The sequence below is a fragment of the Salvia splendens genome, chromosome 22, assembly GCF_004379255.2.
Source record: "Salvia splendens isolate huo1 chromosome 22, SspV2, whole genome shotgun sequence".
Lineage (NCBI taxonomy): Eukaryota > Viridiplantae > Streptophyta > Magnoliopsida > Lamiales > Lamiaceae > Salvia > Salvia splendens.
Window position 1 is genome coordinate 23,895,042 of NC_056053.1, and position 19,840 is coordinate 23,914,881.

Below are 19,840 nucleotides of genomic sequence, written 5' to 3' on the forward strand. Positions count from 1 at the left end.
TCAAAAGCTTTCTTGTTACTGTATAATTATTAGCCCATATAACTGCACTTTATTCTATTCTGCTTAACCTCTTTTTTTTGGTCAGTGGGAACAAGATCTTGTTAATGATGAAAATGCGTGCTTGTGCAGGTTTTCATCTACTGAAAAAAGTATATTCATCGACAGGTCCATAAGCTATGGTGCACAGAAACATGTTCAACGCACCCCAAATTCTCGATACTGAGGGTCATCAGGGGCGGGATCACACTGAGCAATCCTTCTTGCTTATGGGTAAAAGATTCTAATATTTCACTTGCATGGGATTTTCTCGTTTTCATTACTTCCTTTGTAACAGAAATGGCTAGGGTAATTTCTTTTGGTGACTGATTTTCCTCATAATAGGAACTGTTTGCACAAGATCCTTGCTTATAATTACAACAGTCAGGGTATGCAAAATAAAATCATTGCATATCTAGAGGTCCATAGGCAACGATGAGATTTTGTTTATTATTGCTGCCCATTCTGTTTTACAATGAAATAGTATTTCCTTCAGCAGGAACATGAAGGGTAGAGAAGTCAAAGCCATATACTATGATGGATTTTATAAGTGAAAAACAACTCATAAAATTAGTGACGAGATGTTAGGTTTCTGTATAAGCAAGAATAAACTGATGATACCCGATAATAGTTTCCAACAGCTTTTTTAATTTTATATATCGCCTTATGCTCACTTCTTGTGACGATTGTAGGAAGGGCCGTTGCTTCTGATAGCAATTCTCTTGTTCATCCAACTCATCCTGGGCAGAACATAAGTATGAATGGCGGAACCTTTCCTCCCCAGTGGACTCCTGCTGCTCCTTGGGCACGAATAAACTCATCATCGATTGCCCCTGCTGAATTTCCAGGCCTTCAACAACAGGCTCCTGGTCCATCTCGTGATCCTTTTCTGCTCCAGCCTGCTGGTGGAAATTTCCACATGGTGCCGAATAATTATTCTCGCCCTCCACCTTCTTCGAGCCTCAGTGGGCAGACTGTCCCTGGAGCACACGGTGGTTTTGTTAATTGATATGAAGCGAAAGGGTGACAACCAGGGAAAGCCCTTGATAGTGTATCAAAGGAGGAAGAAGCGTGAGGATCGGGATTGAGTCTACATTCGTGGGCTGTGTAATTAGTATAAATATTGTAAATAGTGTGTATTTTGTAAATAGGAGTGTGTATCTTGTAAATAGAATAAGGGGCGGTTATGATGCGCCTGTTGGGGGGGAAAGTCGGTTATTATGATTATTTCCCTATTAATAGTTTAGGAGATTATGTTTGAAAAGGATATATATTGTATCAAGGAAAAGCCTGGGGCTTGGGCGGCACTGCCGATTGAATAAAGAATTTCTACAATTGTTTTCCTTTCAATTCTGTTCTTAACAATTGGTCCGACCTGCCGGATCCCGTCCTCACTTGAAAATGACGAGATCGCAAACGGAAAGGATGGAAGCGTTGGAAAAAGAGCAGCAAGGGATTCGAGAAGATCAGAGAGCGATGAAAGAAAGTCTGGAGATAATTACTGCTACCCTCACCGAATTATCGGTCGCCGTCAAAACTAAGTCGGAATCTCACTCCGGCGGAGGAGGGTCCAACAACGACGATGGTAACAAATCAGAGGAAGGTAGCGACACGGGCGAGAAACCCGACCAGGGGAAGAACAAAGGGGGTTTGCAATTGCCGTCGTTCGACGGAATGGACCCCATCGGTTGGCTAGCCCGTGCCAACCAACAGTTCGAGATAACCGGAACTGCGACGGAATTCCGAGTTGCAGCGGCGGTGGTGGCAATGGAGGGACCGGCTTTGTATTGGATGACTTGGCTGCGTTCTCGTAAGCCCTCCCTCACATGGAAGGAATTTTCGGAAGCATTGGTTTCTCGGTTCGATACTCGTTTCCAAGGGGACGCATTTGAGAGATTGGCTGATATTAAACAAATTAAGGGAGTCGAGGATTACGTCAATTTGTTTGTTCAACTCTCAAGTCAAGTACCGGGCTTAACCGACGCTCATTATCTCGGCTACTTCATGAAGGGTCTTAAGGATCCAATACGAGGATTCCTACGCCTATTCAGGCCGACTGAACTGGAATCGGCAATGGAATTAGCACGTGATGTAGAAGATAATTTGGCAATCCAGGGGGGAGGACGTACAAGTTTGAATTGGAATAATTCGACGCCAAGGAGAAGCGGCTGGAGTCGAAGCGGTTCAATGGCTTGGACTGACTCGATAGGAAGGCCAAGTCAGAATTTCACTAGTAGTAACTCACGTCCGGGTGAGAAATCTTCTATGTCAAGGGCCAGTGAAGCGATGCAGCATCCACAACGACCTCGTTTTACGAGGATCTCTTCGCAAGAATTGGCGGAATTAAAGGCTAAAGGGCTGTGCTTCCGGTGTCGAAAACCTTATTCTCCGGGGCATGAGTGTAGCCTCAAACAGTTGCGAGTAATGATCACCGAAGGAGAGAAGATAGACCTGCAGCAGTATGAATTTTATCAGCCAACGGGACTTGAGGAGATGAACGAGGAGCATGAAGAGTCTGGCGAAGGAGACGTTGAGTTGCCATTATATTCAATGGCGGGCATTGATACCGCTCGGACTATGCGCCTGCATGCAAAGTTGGGAGAACACACTATCATAGTTCTTATAGATAGCGGAGCAAGCCACAATTTTATATCAAGGGCACTCGTGGACCGGCTGCAACTACAGCCCGATCGAGAGGAGCGATTCGGCGTTCTCTTGGGAAACGGTTTACGCCAAGAAGCGGATGGGGCATGCCGGAAAATTGAGGTAACATTGGCGGGATGTCAGTTCCTATTAGATTGTTTTGTGTTTCCGCTAGGTGGTGTAGATATGATCTTGGGTATGACATGGCTTTCGACCTTGGGAGAGGTGAAGCACTACTACGACAAAATGATAATGAAGTTCGAAAAGGAAGGTCGCTGCATCAAGCTGCGGGGCGATCCTCAATTGTGCCGGGGACCTATCGGACTAAAATCATTAATCAACTCTCGCGATGCACAAGTATGGGCGATAGTACTAGAAGAAAAGGGGGACGCTGAAATACACGAGCAAGAAGGGGTACAAGAAGTGCTGCAACAATTTCACGAAGTATTTGGGGATCCGAAATCCTTACCACCTGAGCGAGTGACAGACCATCGCATTACCTTGGAAGATGGTACTCGGCCAGTTTCTGTGCGACCGTATCGTTATGGGCGTCACCAGAAGGACGAGATTGAACGATTGGTGAAGGACATGTTATTGGCAGGGATTATAAGACCGAGTTCGAGCGCCTTCTCAAGCCCAGTATTGTTGGTTAAAAAGAAAGACGGGAGTTGGCGATTTTGTGTCGATTATCGAGAATTAAATAAGGTGACGGTACCGGATAAATACCCCATTCCGGTGATTCAAGAGATGCTTGACGAGCTGGCTGGGGCGGTCGTTTTCTCCAAAATTGATCTTCGATCCGGATATCACCAAATCCGAGTTGCATCCGAGGACGTACCCAAAACCGCATTCCGAACTCACAGTGGTCACTATGAATTCTTGGTCATGCCCTTCGGCCTCACGAATGCACCGGCGACTTTCCAATCCACTATGAATGACATGTTCAGGCCCTATTTGCGTAAGTTTGTGTTAGTTTTCTTCGACGACATACTCATCTACAGCCGTTCGTGGGAGCAGCATCGAGTGCACTTGGAAACTGTGCTTTGGATTTTACAAGAAAATCAGTTTTTGGCAAATCACAAGAAGTGTACATTTGGTTGTCGGCAAGTCGAATACTTGGGTCACATAATTTCGAAGGATGGAGTAGCAATGGATCCGGATAAAATTAAGGCTGTGCTAGAGTGGCCGAGACCTTCGAGTATACGCGAGGTACGAGGATTCTTGGGTTTGACTGGGTACTACCGCCGTTTTGTCAGGGAGTATGGCTTAATTGCGAGGCCATTAACGATGTTATTAAAGAAAGACGCTCCCAAAGGCTTTGAGTGGACTGTTAAAGCGGAAGAGGGCTTCTGTCGCTTAAAGAGGGCTCTTACGGAGGCACCGGTGTTGGCATTGCCCCAATTTGATCGCCCCTTTGTTATCGAATGCGATGCTTCCGGAACGGGCATAGGGGCGGTACTAATGCAGGAGCGTCGACCGATTGCCTATTTCAGCAAATCTTTGGCTGATCGTACCTTGACAAAATCGGCGTATGAACGGGAAATGATGGGCCTCGCTTTAGCCGTTCAGCATTGGCGACCTTATCTACTGGGAAGGAAGTTTGTGGTGCGAACCGATCACCGGAGCTTGAAGCATTTGCTATATCAGAAGATTGTTACTCCCGCGCAGCAAGTTTGGATTGCTAAGTTGATGGGATATGACTTTGATATTGAGTATAAAACTGGAATTTCTAATGCTGCGGCGGACGCTCTATCACGACGGGACGGTGATGCCGAGTTGTCAGCATTAAGTAAGGCGGAGTGGCTGGGCTTCGAGGGGATCGAGAGCGAGCAACGGAGTGACGAGTATCTCAAGGCCATCATCGAATCAATTCAGCGGCAGCCGGACAGTAGACCGGGTTTTCGGTTGGTGGGAACGAAATTATTCTTTCACGATCGCATCACGCTACCGGCAGCATCGCGATGGATTCCCGAACTTCTTCATGAGTTCCATGATACCCCGTCTGGGGGACACGCAGGAGTATTGCGAACATATCGACGGATCGCAACCAACGTTTATTGGAAAGGTATGTTCCGTACTGTTAAAGAATATGTTGCTAAATGTTTGATTTGTCAAAAGATGAAATACGAGGCAATGTCGCCAGCCGGGTTGCTACAGCCGTTGCCTATTCCGCAACAAATTTGGGAAGATATTTCTATGGATTTCATCACATGCTTGCCTAAGTCGAAAGGATTTTCTGTGATATTGGTGGTGGTTGATAGGTTATCTAAGTATGCTCATTTCTTACCATTAAAGCCTCCGATCACTGCTCGCTCGGTGGCGGAAATCTTCATGAAAGAAGTGGTCCGCTTGCATGGAATTCCCAACTCCATTGTTAGCGATCGTGATTCCATGTTCATAAGTGTTTTTTGGAAAGAATTATTCGCGCAGTCCGGTACTCGCCTCAAGTTCTCTACAGCCTACCATCCTGAAACGGATGGTCAAACGGAGGTGACGAATCGGGTGTTGGAGACATACCTCCGTTGTTTCACTAGCGAGCAGCCCAAGCAATGGGTGAGATGGTTGGCATGGGCAGAATTTTGGTACAATACTTCATACCAAACCGCGGCGCGAATGACTCCCTTCGAGGTGGTATATGGTCGGCCGGCTCCAACTCTTCGCCGTTTTCTGCCCGGGGAGTGTAAAATGCCGGCAGTGGTTGAAACTTTGGCCAGCCGAGATGAAGTTTTGCAGCGACTTCGGGGAAATCTAATGCAAGCACAGCAGGAGATGAGCATTCAGGCCAACAAGCACCGTCGAGACGTAGAGTTTATGATTGGTGATAAGGTGTTTCTGAAGGTCCGACCGTTTCGGCGAGCCTCGTTGCGGGATGGTAAGGATCATAAGCTGTCGGCTAAGTGTTATGGGCCTTTCGAAATTCTTGCTCGGGTTGGGAGCAGAGCATACAAGCTGCGCCTTCCGGAAGGCAGCAAGGTACATCCGGTGTTTCATATCTCTCAACTAAAGAAGGTGGTGGGAAATCATGAAGTTACAACTGAATTTCCGGAATCTATAGAACTGCCGGTCTTGCCAATGCTCGAGCCAGAACAAATCTTGGCATTGCGGGTGATTCCAATGGGGGAACGTGAAGTTGAGCAACTATTGGTGAAATGGAAAGGTGAGGGTGAAGATGGGGCTACTTGGATCGACTTGCAACATTTTATGGGGCAATTTCCAGATTTTGACCTTGAGGACAAGGTCGATTCTAAGGGGGATGGAATTGATATGAAGCGAAAGGGTGACAACCAGGGAAAGCCCTTGATAGTGTATCAAAGGAGGAAGAAGCGTGAGGATCGGGATTGAGTCTACATTCGTGGGCTGTGTAATTAGTATAAATATTGTAAATAGTGTGTATTTTGTAAATAGGAGTGTGTATCTTGTAAATAGAATAAGGGGCGGTTATGATGCGCCTGTTGGGGGGGAAAGTCGGTTATTATGATTATTTCCCTATTAATAGTTTAGGAGATTATGTTTGAAAAGGATATATATTGTATCAAGGAAAAGCCTGGGGCTTGGGCGGCACTGCCGATTGAATAAAGAATTTCTACAATTGTTTTCCTTTCAATTCTGTTCTTAACATTAATCCAGCAACAATGGGCAGCAGCAGAGGACCACACAAGCGGAAAAGTCCAAGCACCCCTCAGCTGTATGACAGGGGTTCTACTAGCAGATATTACGATGCTGGAAGCTCATCAAATTTGCTCTTACCTGCTGATCCATGGCAGGAAAAGCAGAACACAGGACCTTATCATATGCCTCGGGAGTATCATCCGGGCTACAGAGTTAACGGCCTCTCTATTGGTGGTGAAGGTACACATCGGAATGTGAGAAGTAGAACTGTAGTTGACCAGGAACCTGACCTGGCCCGAACACATATGCCTAGCAATTCTATGCATCATTCCTTCTCTAACCGACCCACTAACCGATCTACTACACTGGATTATTCGAGGCAGAGTTCAAACGTCTCCATAACGGATTGGAATCATTGTCTCGTATCGCCTTCTGGCCACGGGGGGCCACGTGGTGTAGGTTAGTTTTTCATGAATCTATACAATATCATATGCTGAAATCAGAAATGTAAATTATTATACTAAGATAATCTTTGAGCTGATATTGCAGATTCAAGTTCCTTCGGCCGCAGTCCGAACACCCTCAATGCACTAAACAGTCATGCTAATGGCTCGGTGGACAGCGGTGGTTACAACAATAATGCTCCTATCCCTCAAAATAGTTATGGTTATTTGAATCAACCTCGCGTAGAGGTCCAAAGCAGTTACGACCAAAGTTCTGCCCACACATATTGGGCTTCTTCATCAGGCAACTTTTACCAAAGGCAAGTTGCTGTTTCTGGCGAAGGGCCGGCAATGGCAGCAGACAGTTTCCCTTCTAGACATTCGCAGGCCTTTTCTACCCCAGGGTTTCATTATAGTGAAAGGAATGGTAGAACAAGTGACGGATATAGACCCGTTGTTGGGGAGTCAAGTGCACCCGATCGAGCTGCACATGAGGTATGGATCTAGGCCACTGCTTCACATCCAAATTACGTGGAGACTCGTTTCTCCTTTTCAAACCTACATTTTGCTGCAACTTGCTCTATCCTTAAACCAATTCTGGTTAAATGTGTATATCCATATGTTCCATACTCTCATGGGGATGAATTTCAGGCTATTATGACGGCGAGCTACTCTACGTATTATGGCTCGAGGGCTCCTTACGACCAGCACAGGGAGATGAGGCTTGACACAGACAACATGAGCTATGAGGTCACTTTGATACACCATCTTCTTCTTCTTCTTCTTAAATTGCAGCTTTTGTAACTCTGAATCGCAATTACTGAAACACGAACAAATCGGTATATGATCAGGAGCTGCTTGCACTGGGAGAGAGGATTGGAAGTGTCAGCACAGGTTTGTCTGATGGCTTGGTGTCAAAGTGTCTAACTCAATCCATCTATCGCTCGTCGAACCAATCTCAAGACAACGGGACGTGTGTTATCTGTCTGGTGAGTCTCTCTCTCTCTCTCATTCATTCATTCAAAAGTTGCAAGTGTGATTAACTGTGGTGGTGGCAGGAGGAATACATGGATATGGATGAAGTTGGGAGTTTAAAATGTGGGCATGATTTTCATGTGGGATGCATCAAGAAATGGCTGTCAATGAAGAACTTGTGCCCAATCTGCAAGCAATCTGCAGTTGATGACAACGAACTATCTTCTTGAATTTGTTACTGTTTCAGGAAATGTAATTGAAAATTATTCCTCAGTTCAAATTATTCCCCGCAATGAGGGAAATGGATTACTTTTGAAACAACAATGTGATTAATGTAATTATTGAACTAACATTCTCTCTCGGTATAACTGACTTTATTTTTTCTTATACTTTATTTTGAAAATGTACGTTTATTAAGTTGAATAAAGAACTACTATGATTTATAAGAGGAAAAATTGTTAAAAAGTAATTATTGTTTTCCCAAAAAGAAAATGAGTTAATTTCGGAAAAGATACAAATCAATTAAACTGGAGAATGAATCAATTAATACCTCATGTGACCTTGGATGGAGGGAATATAAAATAGAGGGAACATTTTTTAAAATTGTGAAAGTAAGCAACTTTTACCATGAATTTTTGAACTTGTCATTTATTTGCAAATATTTATCTTCTAATACAATAGGCTGTTCATTAAATTACAAATATATTCTCGTTAATTTTTAACCATAATGAAGACCAACAATAATGAGAATATTTGTATAATTCAATGCATAAAACAATGTAGTAATGTTAGAGAAAAATATTTTATGATGAACATAATTTAAAATATTAAAAAATAACATTTAATCACAAGTAAACACGCCACATCTTCGGCTGCCTATAAATAGACTCCTATGTTTGCAAAATCTATTCATCTCAACATTTTGCAATCTATCACAAATCACAATTTCCCCCGGATCTCATCCGCATAATTGAAGAAGATGCAGATGTTCGTGAAAACCCTAACCGGAAAGACCATCACTCTTGATGTCGAGAGCGATGATTCAATCGAAAACATCAAGGAGAAAATTCAAGACAAGGAAGGGATTCCGCCGGATCAACAGAGGTTGATCTTTGCGGGAAAACAACTCGAAGATGGGAAGACACTGGCGGATTACAATATCCAAAAGGAGTCGACTCTGCACCTCGTGCTTCGCCTCCGTGGTAGTGATCATGAACATGTTTGTGTTGATTGATGATTGGTTGAAAAATGAAAGTGTTCATATGACTTTCATCGATGTGTTAATTACTATATACTCCTACTATAGTAATCGATCGATCGATCGATCTACTACTAGTTCCTTACTTTGCAAGTCTTAAATAGAAATATGATGTCTATTGTTGCATGAATATATGAGATTGATTCGTTGAGATTAATCAAAGACTTATTTTCTTTATATTGGTATTTGCTTGACATAATTACCATAGGAATGAGACTGCTTCTTTTTGGAAGACATAATTAGTTAGGGTTCTTTTGGCTCAAAACTTAAATTCTTATACTTCCTTCATCTCAAAATAATTTGTTGGGCACATGAATTTTAAAAAATACTATAACTATTTAATATGTTAAATAAATAGTACTAGAAAGAATATCATAAGAGAAAAAATAGAGTAAACAAAACAAAATAAAATAAATAAAGTATGAGAAAAAAAATATTGTATTAAGAAAAGGAGGAGTCAATATCATATACTTCTCGAAAAAGAATACAAATAAATTAACTTAGAATACAATTTGATTAACATGGAACGGATGAAATATAAAATAAATAGTACTCTCAAGAGTTAAGTTTCATCATTCCAAGTTAGTTGACTTGTATTCATTTTGGAATGTTGCTTTTTCAAATCAAACCCTTTAATTTATTTTCTTTTATTTTGTAGCCATTCATCTAATTTACTTAAATTTCAATTATCTCTTTCACCACTTTTTGTACTTTATTCTCTCTCACAATATCTGAAAAAACATCCCCATTAATTTTGAGTATCATTGATCAACATTCAACAGAAGTACCATTCATCATTAGACTATCAACAATCTTTGCATTCCCTATTCCTGCAATTTCTATGTAGATATCTCATGTCCAAAACATACATTAAGTACATTTCAAGACCAAATGAAGTGCTTATTACACCTATATGGAACAAAAAAGTTAAAAAAATGCATAACATGGTGAATTCATGGTGTTGGGCTCAAGAATTAGTCAAAATGATTATTGAAGATAACAAAGTTCCAATAATATAATTGTATGCTAACGACCAAAAATTAAAGAAGACATGAGCTATTTGATAAAAATTTAAGCCCAAATAAATTATAGAATTTAGGAAACAAAAATAAACTTACGGCTAACTTCCTCTAAAGTTGTATTGGTATTTACTAGTTCTGTCCACCAATAAACTTTTCATTTATATTTTTATTATTTTTAAGTAATGAATATTACATTTCATTAACTTTATCTCACTCACATTTTATTATAAAAATAATATATAAAAATAGGATTCACCTTTCACTAGCATTTCCAACCCACTTTCCATCATTTTAAAAATTCGTGTCAGTCAAATGTGCTCTTGTATTAATGGACGAACGGGGTAGTTTATTTTTCTTATGTTTTAGAATTTTCTTTGCCAATATAAACAATTCATGTTGAACGAAAAAGTGGAACCAATTAAAATCAATGTATATTGTAGTGTCAATCATTCAATCTACTGACCTATGAAAGAGTCAAAGTTAGTCCTTTTGTGGCGTCATTAACTAATTTTAATTCTAGTATTGTTATGGATTATCAAATTATTATATATTGAAATCCAGCAACAAATATTTCCACACATATTGCAAAAGTAAATTGCGAAATAAAGCAATTGTGAGTTTGTGACCATAAAACTTCAATTTGTCATTTATTTGCAAATATTTATCTTCAATAGACATTCATTAAATTATAAATATATCCTCTTTATGATTAACCATAATAGGACAACCAATAATGAGAATATATTTATAATTCAATGATTTAAATTCGAACTTTTCGAACGCGCCGATCTCCAATCTCCCGCGGCATATAAATAGACTCCTCCGTTTGCAGAGTCTATGATCATCTAAGCACTTTTGCAATCTCTCACAAATCACAATTTCCCCCAAATTGAAGATGCAGATCTTCGTGAAAACCCTAACCGGGAAGACGATCACTCTCGACGTCGAGAGCTCCGATACCATCGACAGCGTCAAGGAGAAAATTCAGGACAAGGAAGGAGTTCCGCCGGATCAGCAGCGGTTGATCTTTGCCGGAAAGCAGCTCGATGACGACAAAACCCTAGCTGATTACAACATTCAGAAGGAATCCACTCTGCACCTGGTGCTGAGGCTTCGCGGAGGTATGCAGATCTTCGTCAAAACACTGACGGGAAAGACGATCACTCTAGAGGTGGAGAGCGATGATACGATTGATAATGTGAAGGAGAAAATTCAGGATAAGGAGGGGATTCCGCCGGATCAGCAGAGGCTGATCTTCGCCGGCAAGCAGCTTGAAGATGGGAAGACACTGGCGGATTACAATATACAGAAGGAGTCGACTCTGCACCTTGTTCTTCGCCTCCGCGGTGGTGATGCTGTTTGAACTTTTAATTGATTGATGATCTGTTCAAAATTTAACTTGCATATAGATATATATGACTTTGATTATTGTCTTACTATTATATAGTACTGCTCACTTTAGTAATTTAGTTTCTTACTATGCCAGTTTTAATAGATATTTGCTGGCTTAATCTTGTGGTGTGAATGTATGAGATTTCTTCATTGAGCTCAATCAAAGAGTTATTTTCTTTATATTGCTGTTTTTTCTAGACATAATTAGTGAGATTTGCTTCCTTTTTGCTGGACATAATCAGTATATATGTATAATATGATGATTGAGTTATAAAGATTTGATGAAAGCATGGCTTTGAATTTGAATCAATTGGACACAGAGGAAAAACTCACAAATCTATTGGCAAGAAAGAATAGGCAAGCAGCAATTCAAACTGCTGATCTTCCATCAAATGAAAAATCCTTTACATTGATTTTATGATCAAGGTTGTTCTGTGAGGTCATAGGGTCTGCATGATGTCTAATCTCCATCTCCTTTTCGACCGGTTCATGAGCTGTTTTACCATGGGGAGACAATATGATTTCATCTTGTTCATCCTGCCAGTTTTCAATTCTGTGATTGGGTGTTCTTAGAGTGGCAGGGTCGCTGTTGAGCTGCTCATTGCTGTAATAAGGCAGCAGATGAACAGGGTTTTCAATTCTGTGATTGGGTGTTCTTGGAGTAGAAGGGTCGCTGTGGAGCTCATTGCTGTAATAACGCAGCAGTTGAACAGGGGACGAGCCGTGGAGGGGAGTAGTTGGCCTGCTTGATACTGGTGTCACTGAACCAGAGTGATGATTCTTCTTTAACTGCTTCTTTGCATTCTGGTGCCAGGAATGCAGTGCTTTAGCTATTCTTTCGTTGAAGATCGTTGGCTTCATGTTTGAGCCCATCTGTATGTTTGTCATAGCATGTTAACACTTGTTGTCAAACTATTTACTCTTGGACTTACATGATCAAGCTCAAGAACTAACCTGTGTGACTAGGGCGTAGAGTGGGAGAGTAACATAGCTGCAGAGTATTTGTACCAGTACCCTTTTGCAATTGAAGTTATGACTAGTGTTAGTAGATTTTTAACAGGAAGAAGTTCTGATTTTTGAAATCGTTGCAACTCACCCTGTTGTTATTTTGATGACAATATCTTCTGTTTTCTGATGGAAGCAGGATCTCACCCCAAACTCATACTGCGGTGCATGAGTTTTTGTTGGAGAAGGCATCTTTTACATATAATTAACTTAATTAACTTAACGTGCAGATACTTACCCAAGCCCAGGCAAAGAAAGCTAGCTGGAACGCATTCTAAAAGAGAAAGAATGAAGGGACATGTTAGGTAAATCCTGCAACTCAGCTGGGGTGGAAATTGTGATCAACAAATATGATAACTATATGTTGCGCATTGACATTGAAATACCTGAAAAAGAACAAAATGAATGAGGTAAAGTAGGAGACGTGGGCGTTTGAACCAGAAGAGTTCATCCCCTGGTTGAACTAGTGGGGTCCCTTTTACAACCTCCCCTCTTTCTTGAATCCTTAGTCCCATTTTGGTGATGATAAACTGTAGTTTTGCTCCAACCAGCAAGATAATCTGTAGAGATGGGATGACTAGGTTTCAGTTTTGATCAACCGGAGAAACTATGGATGTGGGAGATGTAGAAATGGCTTACAATGAGGGGGAGAAATGGTAGCCATAGATAGGCATGCCAGCCTGAGTTTATTATCAGAGAAGATATTAGAAACTTGAGACTATGATGAGAACATATATGGTTTCAAAAGTGTTAGCTCAGTTACCGTGGGTGTTGAATAGCAAGAACAGAACTGCGAAGAACCAGATGGGAGGGCTGCAGAAATAAGGTTGAGCTGTTAGTGTTATGGTAACTGTGAATGATCGGAAGGGCAGTAGTTTCACGAACCTGATACCTACGACGACTTTGAAATCTTCCTCAAGCGACCTCTTGATGTAGTTCTGGAAATTGAATTTTGTCTGACTCCGTGGTGCCAGATGTGCCTGTTCATGCCGAGAGAGATTGAGAAATCGTCTCACTGGTCAAAATGAATGTTCGAGGACTTACAATAATGAAGCCGTTGCGCAGAGTCATGTAGTCCACCTTCGCGACTGACCTGACAAACTGCCGGAAGAAACATGCCTGAAGGTTTTGGGAAACAGAACTGATGATAAGTTTTCTGCTACTCTGTACTTATTTCTTGGTGCTTTGTTGGGAAATCATTCCTCATTAATTTACTCTTTTGAGAGTCTAAATAGTTAATTATGAATTGATGATTTGTGTACAAAAAGCGTTCATATTTTGTCTCACCACCCAAAGAAGGATGGTAGATCGACTCCAAAAGCTCAAATGTCTTCTCCCAAAAGAGGTCTCTCTTGCAAATCTGAATCTCTCTGGATCTGCATGGTATGTCATAAATTCTTACATCTCAGTTCAGTAGTTTCAAATAGAAATAAAATTGAATGAAATCGTGTTGTGCAAGAGACGTAGATGATACCATGTGAGTACTGATATTCAAACGTCCTTGTTTCTGTTTCCCATGCCTTCCATTTCCTCATCTATGTGAATGAAGTAGACATATAACTATACAGCAAATGGCTTAAACTGTAAAAGAAGATCAATGTCTACCTTAGCTCTGCCTAAAGCCAAAGTGATTAGACTGCAAACAACATGAAAAATAGCCAGCACAAAGATGAATATGTGCAATTGATGAATTCCGTCGTAGGAAATGAATGGAACCTTTCCCTGAAAGAGACGGAACCATAAGATAGGTAAGCCTAAATATGTTCTCATAGCATGTTGTAGTTTAAGGAAATATCATAAACTACATACTTTTTTCGAGCATTTGTCATATCCCGCGCCAGCCAGAACGCGTCTCTGAGTCGCATCATAGTCAGAATAAGCACCCAACCGCCTTCCCTGGATGCCACCCAAACTAACGCCCTTTCCCACTCCATACTTCCTCGTTTCTTGCTTCTTGTCGCATGGATGCCAAGAATTTGCAATGGATTTCGATACACAGAGTTCCGCTATCTGGCCCTGCCCTACCGTTAGCAGTAGTGATATGAAACCTAGTAGCATGAGCTCTGAGGGAAGAAAAAAGACATTTCATCAGATAAACCATGAAAAAAAGCATATATTTCCATTAATTCTCACCAACCTGATTTAACCTTCTCGAGTGCTTCATATAAAGCATTCTTGTTTCTCTTTTTCAGCAGCTGAGCGAATAACAGAAGTGTCATTACATAACCCTCAAAATCAAGGTTTCTGAACTATTAAGAAAAAAATAATATAACCTTCCCAATTAGGTGAAAAATGTGCTCTATCACAATTGAAATTGCTAACAGCACAAAGCAGACAACCGCAACAGCCCATGTAGGCGTTTCTTCCAGTGATCGGCCACCCTTAGCCATCTCTCGTCTTACGCAACGTGATAAAACACTCCCTATTTAACATACATCTAAGTAGTGTAATAACATGTAGTGCAATTTATAGAACTTCGTCACGGAAGAAGATGTGGAAGAGGAAACTCTTAGGAAACCAGCTAAAGATGGACTTTGTATGTAGATTTTGGTGGAAACGTGCCCCAGAAATAGGCATAGCAAGGAAATTTGAGCATGATTATGACAATTTGGAGTGTAGCTAGTGCAGAGGTTTGTGTAGTTAGTGCAGAGGTTTTCTAAGTCATGCATTTGTGGATAATATGTGGTCTGTATTCTTGAATCACACACATACACATTCCCTTTGCTTGACTGACTTTGGAATTTGTTATTCCTCCTTGTTTCCCTATTTGAGATGTCATTCCTTGTACATGGTCTAAACAAAGACCTCCATTATGGTTTTTCTAGATGCGCTTGCTTGAAATTAGTGAAATGAGCGATGAAATGCAACTTGATTGGTAAAACGTTTTTAGTTTAAAAATGATTTAAAGCAAGACGTCCATTATCATTTTTCTAGATGCTCTTGCTTGAAACCAAGTGCGATGGACGATGAAATGCAACTTGGTTGATGAGACGGTTTTAGATTAAAGAATGATCCTAGTGCAACGGTGGAATATGTAGATTTTTAAAAGAAATTTTAGGAGAGAGAGTTTGTTGTAAAAGGGTATATTTTCCCAAATAAATTAGATGTGAAGTATTTGTTGTTTGTTGTCACCGTCCAAAGATATTATTCTCATTTTGATAACAATTTATCAATAATAAACTTTCTTGGATGTCTTATATATTTGTCTAGGGGATTATTTCAAAATCGGCTGCATAATATCACTATCGTACCACTATGCCACTAACAAAAAGGGGTACGATCTTGGTATATATACATATACCAAGACCAATATCTTTTATTATTAAGAACAATAGTATATTTTAATGAAAATAAGTAGTCTAACTTTTAAATATAAGAATAATGATTTTTATGTAGAAGAATAGTAAGAGCATCCGTAATGAGAGTTTGAACAAAAGAAAAATTAGCGAAGATGCCTTTCCCCATTTTTTCATTTTATTATCTTATCGGGAGTGCGGTTCTTCCGCCCAGATGTTGAGGGTTCAAACTTCAAAACAGTGTCTTCGCCCCTTCATATTGTGAAGTGATGATGCGTTTGTTGTTGATGCCCTAACTCTTTCTTTGACTCATGGTGAAGGAAATTTTACGTAATTTTTTTTATCACACAAGATACACTCTTCTAAAGGGACTTAAAAACAATAAGTATTCACTTTGACCTATTGACATATTTTTCTTATGAAAAACAACCTATTTAATCCCTATTACTTTATTATTTTTTCTATTTTATTTTCTTTTATATTTTACTTTATTTTTATTTAAGTCAATAATTACAATTTTGTAAAAATATTGTGTCCAAATGAAATACTTAAAACGGATGAAGTAATATAGTATAGTACCACCCCCTTATACTAACATTGACCAAGTCTTGATTTTTTTTTCCATTGATTGCGTTGTTATCACTAAGAACTAGTGCTAACGTGCGATGAAGGTAATGGTGGTATGGTGGAGTCAATGATGAATTCCACAGGCCAAGAAGTCATATTCTGACTTATACAATGAGTTGTTGGACTTCTGACTACAAAAATTCCACTGTATTCCCTTTTTCCTATATAGATAGATAGCCACATCTTTTATTATTAGTACTCATTATAACCAAGAAAGATTATTTCATGAAATATGTACACTAATCTTTACGAGTATACTATTTTGTAGTCTGATTCGAACATTTTCCCCCACATTCATACAACTTGCATAAGTGACTTGGTAAACACATGATGACAAGTGTCTAATTTTTACGTATTTTCCAATGTTTTTGCAGTACTTTTATGATTTTTTATCAAATGTATGACAATAAAATCAGTAATATGGAAAACAATCATTTATATTTGATGTGACAACAAAATTAGTGGACAGAGAATATTCTTTAAATTTAAATTTTATGTAAATGATACGAGTAAAATTACTATTTAATTTAAAATAGGTTTGAGTCTAATATAAAATGGTTAGAGATGCTCTAATGTATACTCATATTATAGATATCACACTTTTCTTTTTAGTTTGTCATATAAAATATATCACATTTTATTTTTTAAAAAAACTATTTCTCACATTAATATAAATATGTTATTTTCTTTCTTCATCTAAAATTCCATGCCATTCCTCAAGTACGCAATCTATTATAGGAGAGAGAGAGTACAAATCGATTTCAAGTTTCAACACCGGACTTTTGCAAAAAATGAGATATTAAGTTATTTACAAATTGGACGTTCGATAAGTTGAATGAAACCATGGACAAGGTTGGAGCTGAGAGTTGATTAGCGATTTAGCTTTTGTAAAATCCAATAATAGCGATGGATCATAGAAATTGAAGCCTAAAAATTTAGTGCCCAATTGTATACAATTAATTGGGACATTTTTTGAAAAAAATGAGGGCCCAATAGTGCAAATTGAAAAAAGAACAAAAAATAAGGGCATTCCGAGAATTAAACTCGGGACCTCTCGCACCCTAAGTGAAACCATGAAATTAGGATTTATTCTCAATTTTCCGGTCTTTCTGACTGATTTTCAAAGTTACGAGACAAACCAGAATTATATCAATTTCATGATATTTTTTTAGTTATTTGCACTATATTCAATTACTATCTTGATTATTCTTTAAAGTTTATCAGCCAAGTTGCTACAAATTTTTCATGTAGCCAATAGTAAGCTCACATGTCAAACAATTGGTTGATGATAATTAATATACATGTATCCATCACGGTGTAGAGAAACAGAAATGTCTCCAACCATGAATGCTGAATTAATTCTGACAAACCACAACCATGAAACTCTCCCTATCCCATACTATCTATCTGTCTTGATGAATGTCACAATCAATAAATTGGACACATCACACATACACAAAATGTCACACACAACCCTATGTGTTTCACACCATAGAATGTTTTGTTCTTATCAACAAAATAGTCATTCCACGTGTTGGAAATATGTGGGGAAGAAAGGCTCCCTCACTCATTACCACATTCTCATGATTCACCAAAACACACAGTTCCCCACTTGCATCACTCCTTAGTTAGGAAACCATATATACATCTTGTCTTCATCTTCACCTTCACCTTCATCTTCTCAACTCGAACTGCAGAGAAATGTGGAGTGTGCCCATTTGAGGCCATGGATCTACTTTGGTTTCACCAGATTGTTACTTCATCAAAATCACCAACAAAAAACATCTCTCAAATTTCAGGCATAGTGTCAAACCAAGAAATCTCTTCATCATCTCCTCCAGTAGCGTCCTCAGAGGTAATCAACTAGTTTATGTCGACTGGCACTGTTTAGGTCTTTCGTTTAGTTATTGGTTTTTCTTTTTCTTGTTTGTTGCGGTTTTTATTGAACTTGCTCGCCAGTTCCCGACTTTGAGCATTTTTACTCGGTCGAAAAAGCCAGTAGTAAACACCTCTCTCATACATCTTTTGTTTATGATATTTAAAGGTGGAGAACAAGAGACAAGAAAGTGAAGAAACTACTACTACTACTACTACTAGTAAATCTCACTCATGTTCACCAACAACAAGAACATCAATGAAGAAATCTCGAAGCTCAATCGATCTCGAGCTTCAAGAAGTGAAAGGGTTCATGGATTTAGGGTTTGTTTTCAAAAAAACACAACTTAAGCAGACATGTCATCAGCTTGATCCCTGGATTGCAACGAATCAAATCTCAAGATGCTCATGATTTAGAGATTCTTGATGAAGAGAGAGAAGACAGATTGATGATGCCATATTTGTCAAGAGTCATGGCTTGTGAAATTGCCAGATTCTCCGTTGATACTAAGTTTAAGGATTTCGAGGGTTTGCAATGATTCGGACAAGGTGAAGAAGCACTTGAAGGATTGGGCTCTAACGGTCGCAGCAACCGTCCACCAAGAGTCGTGACGGTCGGATTATCCGACTAGGCTAGTCTTGTAGATTCTACGTCTGATTAAATATACGAGATTTTTTAGCTATGCCTTTGGTTATGACTTGTGCAAATAGTATGGATGTTGAGTACAAACCTATCACGCATCGGTTGTTACTCAACAATGGAGATGCAAATCACACATTATTTATATAAGTATTTAGGAAAATGTTACATTAAAAAAGTAAAAAAGTATGTGCTTTATTGTGTACAAAATGTGACAAAATGTTTTTTGAAAAAAAAAACATGTGATGTTCAGAAAATGGTCCTCTTTTTTTCATTTTGGTGATTTTCAATTAATTGTTGTTTACTGAATTGCAGTTATTAATGGGTATTATAAGTTTAATTACAACTTGTTTAGCACATTAGCCGAAAAGTACACTTATATTCATCAAAATTCGTAGAGAATGGAAAATTTAAAAAAATCATTAATTGTTTTAAAATAATACTACTACAACCAAATTGGCATGTTAGAAATGTCTTGTATAGATTGAACATACTTATTTATATACTTAAATTAAAAAGAAAAAGTCGTCGCGAGATAGACTATGGCAACGAGCCAAAACAACATCGTTGATACTCTTAATCTTTGACTACACTCATATATTCTAAAATTATGCCTTTTCCCATAATTGCCTATCAATTAAACTTTATTACTTCATATTTTAACCAACAAAGAATATTAAATTGGTCATAAATGTTTCCTCCCTTTTGTTAGTTGTTAACCTGTCTTTTTATTTTCTTCACATCGCTCTCAATTAATTCCCAAAATAAATTAAAGAATCAAAGGAACGTTTTGAACTTTGGTCCCGTGTTGTAATTTTCTTAAACAACACTTTTAGTTAAAGTGCAAATAAAGCTTGTTACAAAAGGTGATTAGTAAAATATATATACCTAATATTTTATTTGAAACTAAATCCTCTGCATTATTCGTTTAACCTCACGTATATATGGCATATACTAAAAAAAGATTCTTTCAATCCATGTTCACACTCTAGAAAAGCTTAAATTAAGGATCTTAAATA

The 19,840-nt window shown here is 39.0% G+C and overlaps 3 protein-coding genes and 1 long non-coding RNA gene across 4 annotated transcripts; 3 read left to right on the forward strand and 1 right to left on the reverse strand.

Annotated features, from left to right (window-relative positions):
- The first annotated feature begins 6,303 nt into the window (after positions 1–6,303).
- Positions 6,304–8,071, forward strand: LOC121786043 (E3 ubiquitin-protein ligase MBR1). Its single transcript, XM_042184558.1, has 5 exons — positions 6,304–6,747; positions 6,838–7,226; positions 7,383–7,481; positions 7,583–7,720; positions 7,790–8,071. The coding sequence occupies exons 1-5, from the start codon at positions 6,312–6,314 to the stop codon at positions 7,934–7,936; spliced, it is 1,209 nt and encodes a 402-aa protein (XP_042040492.1). The 5' UTR covers positions 6,304–6,311; the 3' UTR covers positions 7,937–8,071.
- Positions 8,072–8,685: 614 nt separating this feature from the next.
- On the forward strand, positions 8,686–11,466 carry LOC121786044 (polyubiquitin-like). The gene is made up of 4 exons (XM_042184559.1): positions 8,686–8,908; positions 9,416–9,420; positions 10,882–11,107; positions 11,156–11,466. The coding sequence occupies exons 1-4, from the start codon at positions 8,686–8,688 to the stop codon at positions 11,347–11,349; spliced, it is 648 nt and encodes a 215-aa protein (XP_042040493.1). The 3' UTR covers positions 11,350–11,466.
- A 189-nt stretch (positions 11,467–11,655) lies between these two features.
- On the reverse strand, positions 11,656–15,042 carry LOC121786042 (MLO-like protein 6). Its single transcript, XM_042184555.1, has 15 exons — positions 14,657–15,042; positions 14,521–14,578; positions 14,193–14,446; positions 13,989–14,105; positions 13,858–13,918; positions 13,671–13,759; positions 13,428–13,502; positions 13,269–13,363; positions 13,147–13,196; positions 13,023–13,063; positions 12,770–12,943; positions 12,622–12,657; positions 12,475–12,542; positions 12,333–12,393; positions 11,656–12,251 (listed from the first exon to the last, which is right to left on the reverse strand). Exons 1-15 carry the CDS (start codon positions 14,771–14,773, stop codon positions 11,748–11,750), a joined length of 1,800 nt encoding a protein of 599 aa, XP_042040489.1. The 5' UTR covers positions 14,774–15,042; the 3' UTR covers positions 11,656–11,747.
- Positions 15,043–17,903: 2,861 nt separating this feature from the next.
- On the forward strand, positions 17,904–19,078 carry LOC121786486. Its single transcript, XR_006047201.1, has 2 exons — positions 17,904–18,161; positions 18,351–19,078. It is a non-coding gene; the product is annotated as an uncharacterized LOC121786486 (long non-coding RNA).
- The last annotated feature ends 762 nt before the right edge of the window (positions 19,079–19,840 follow it).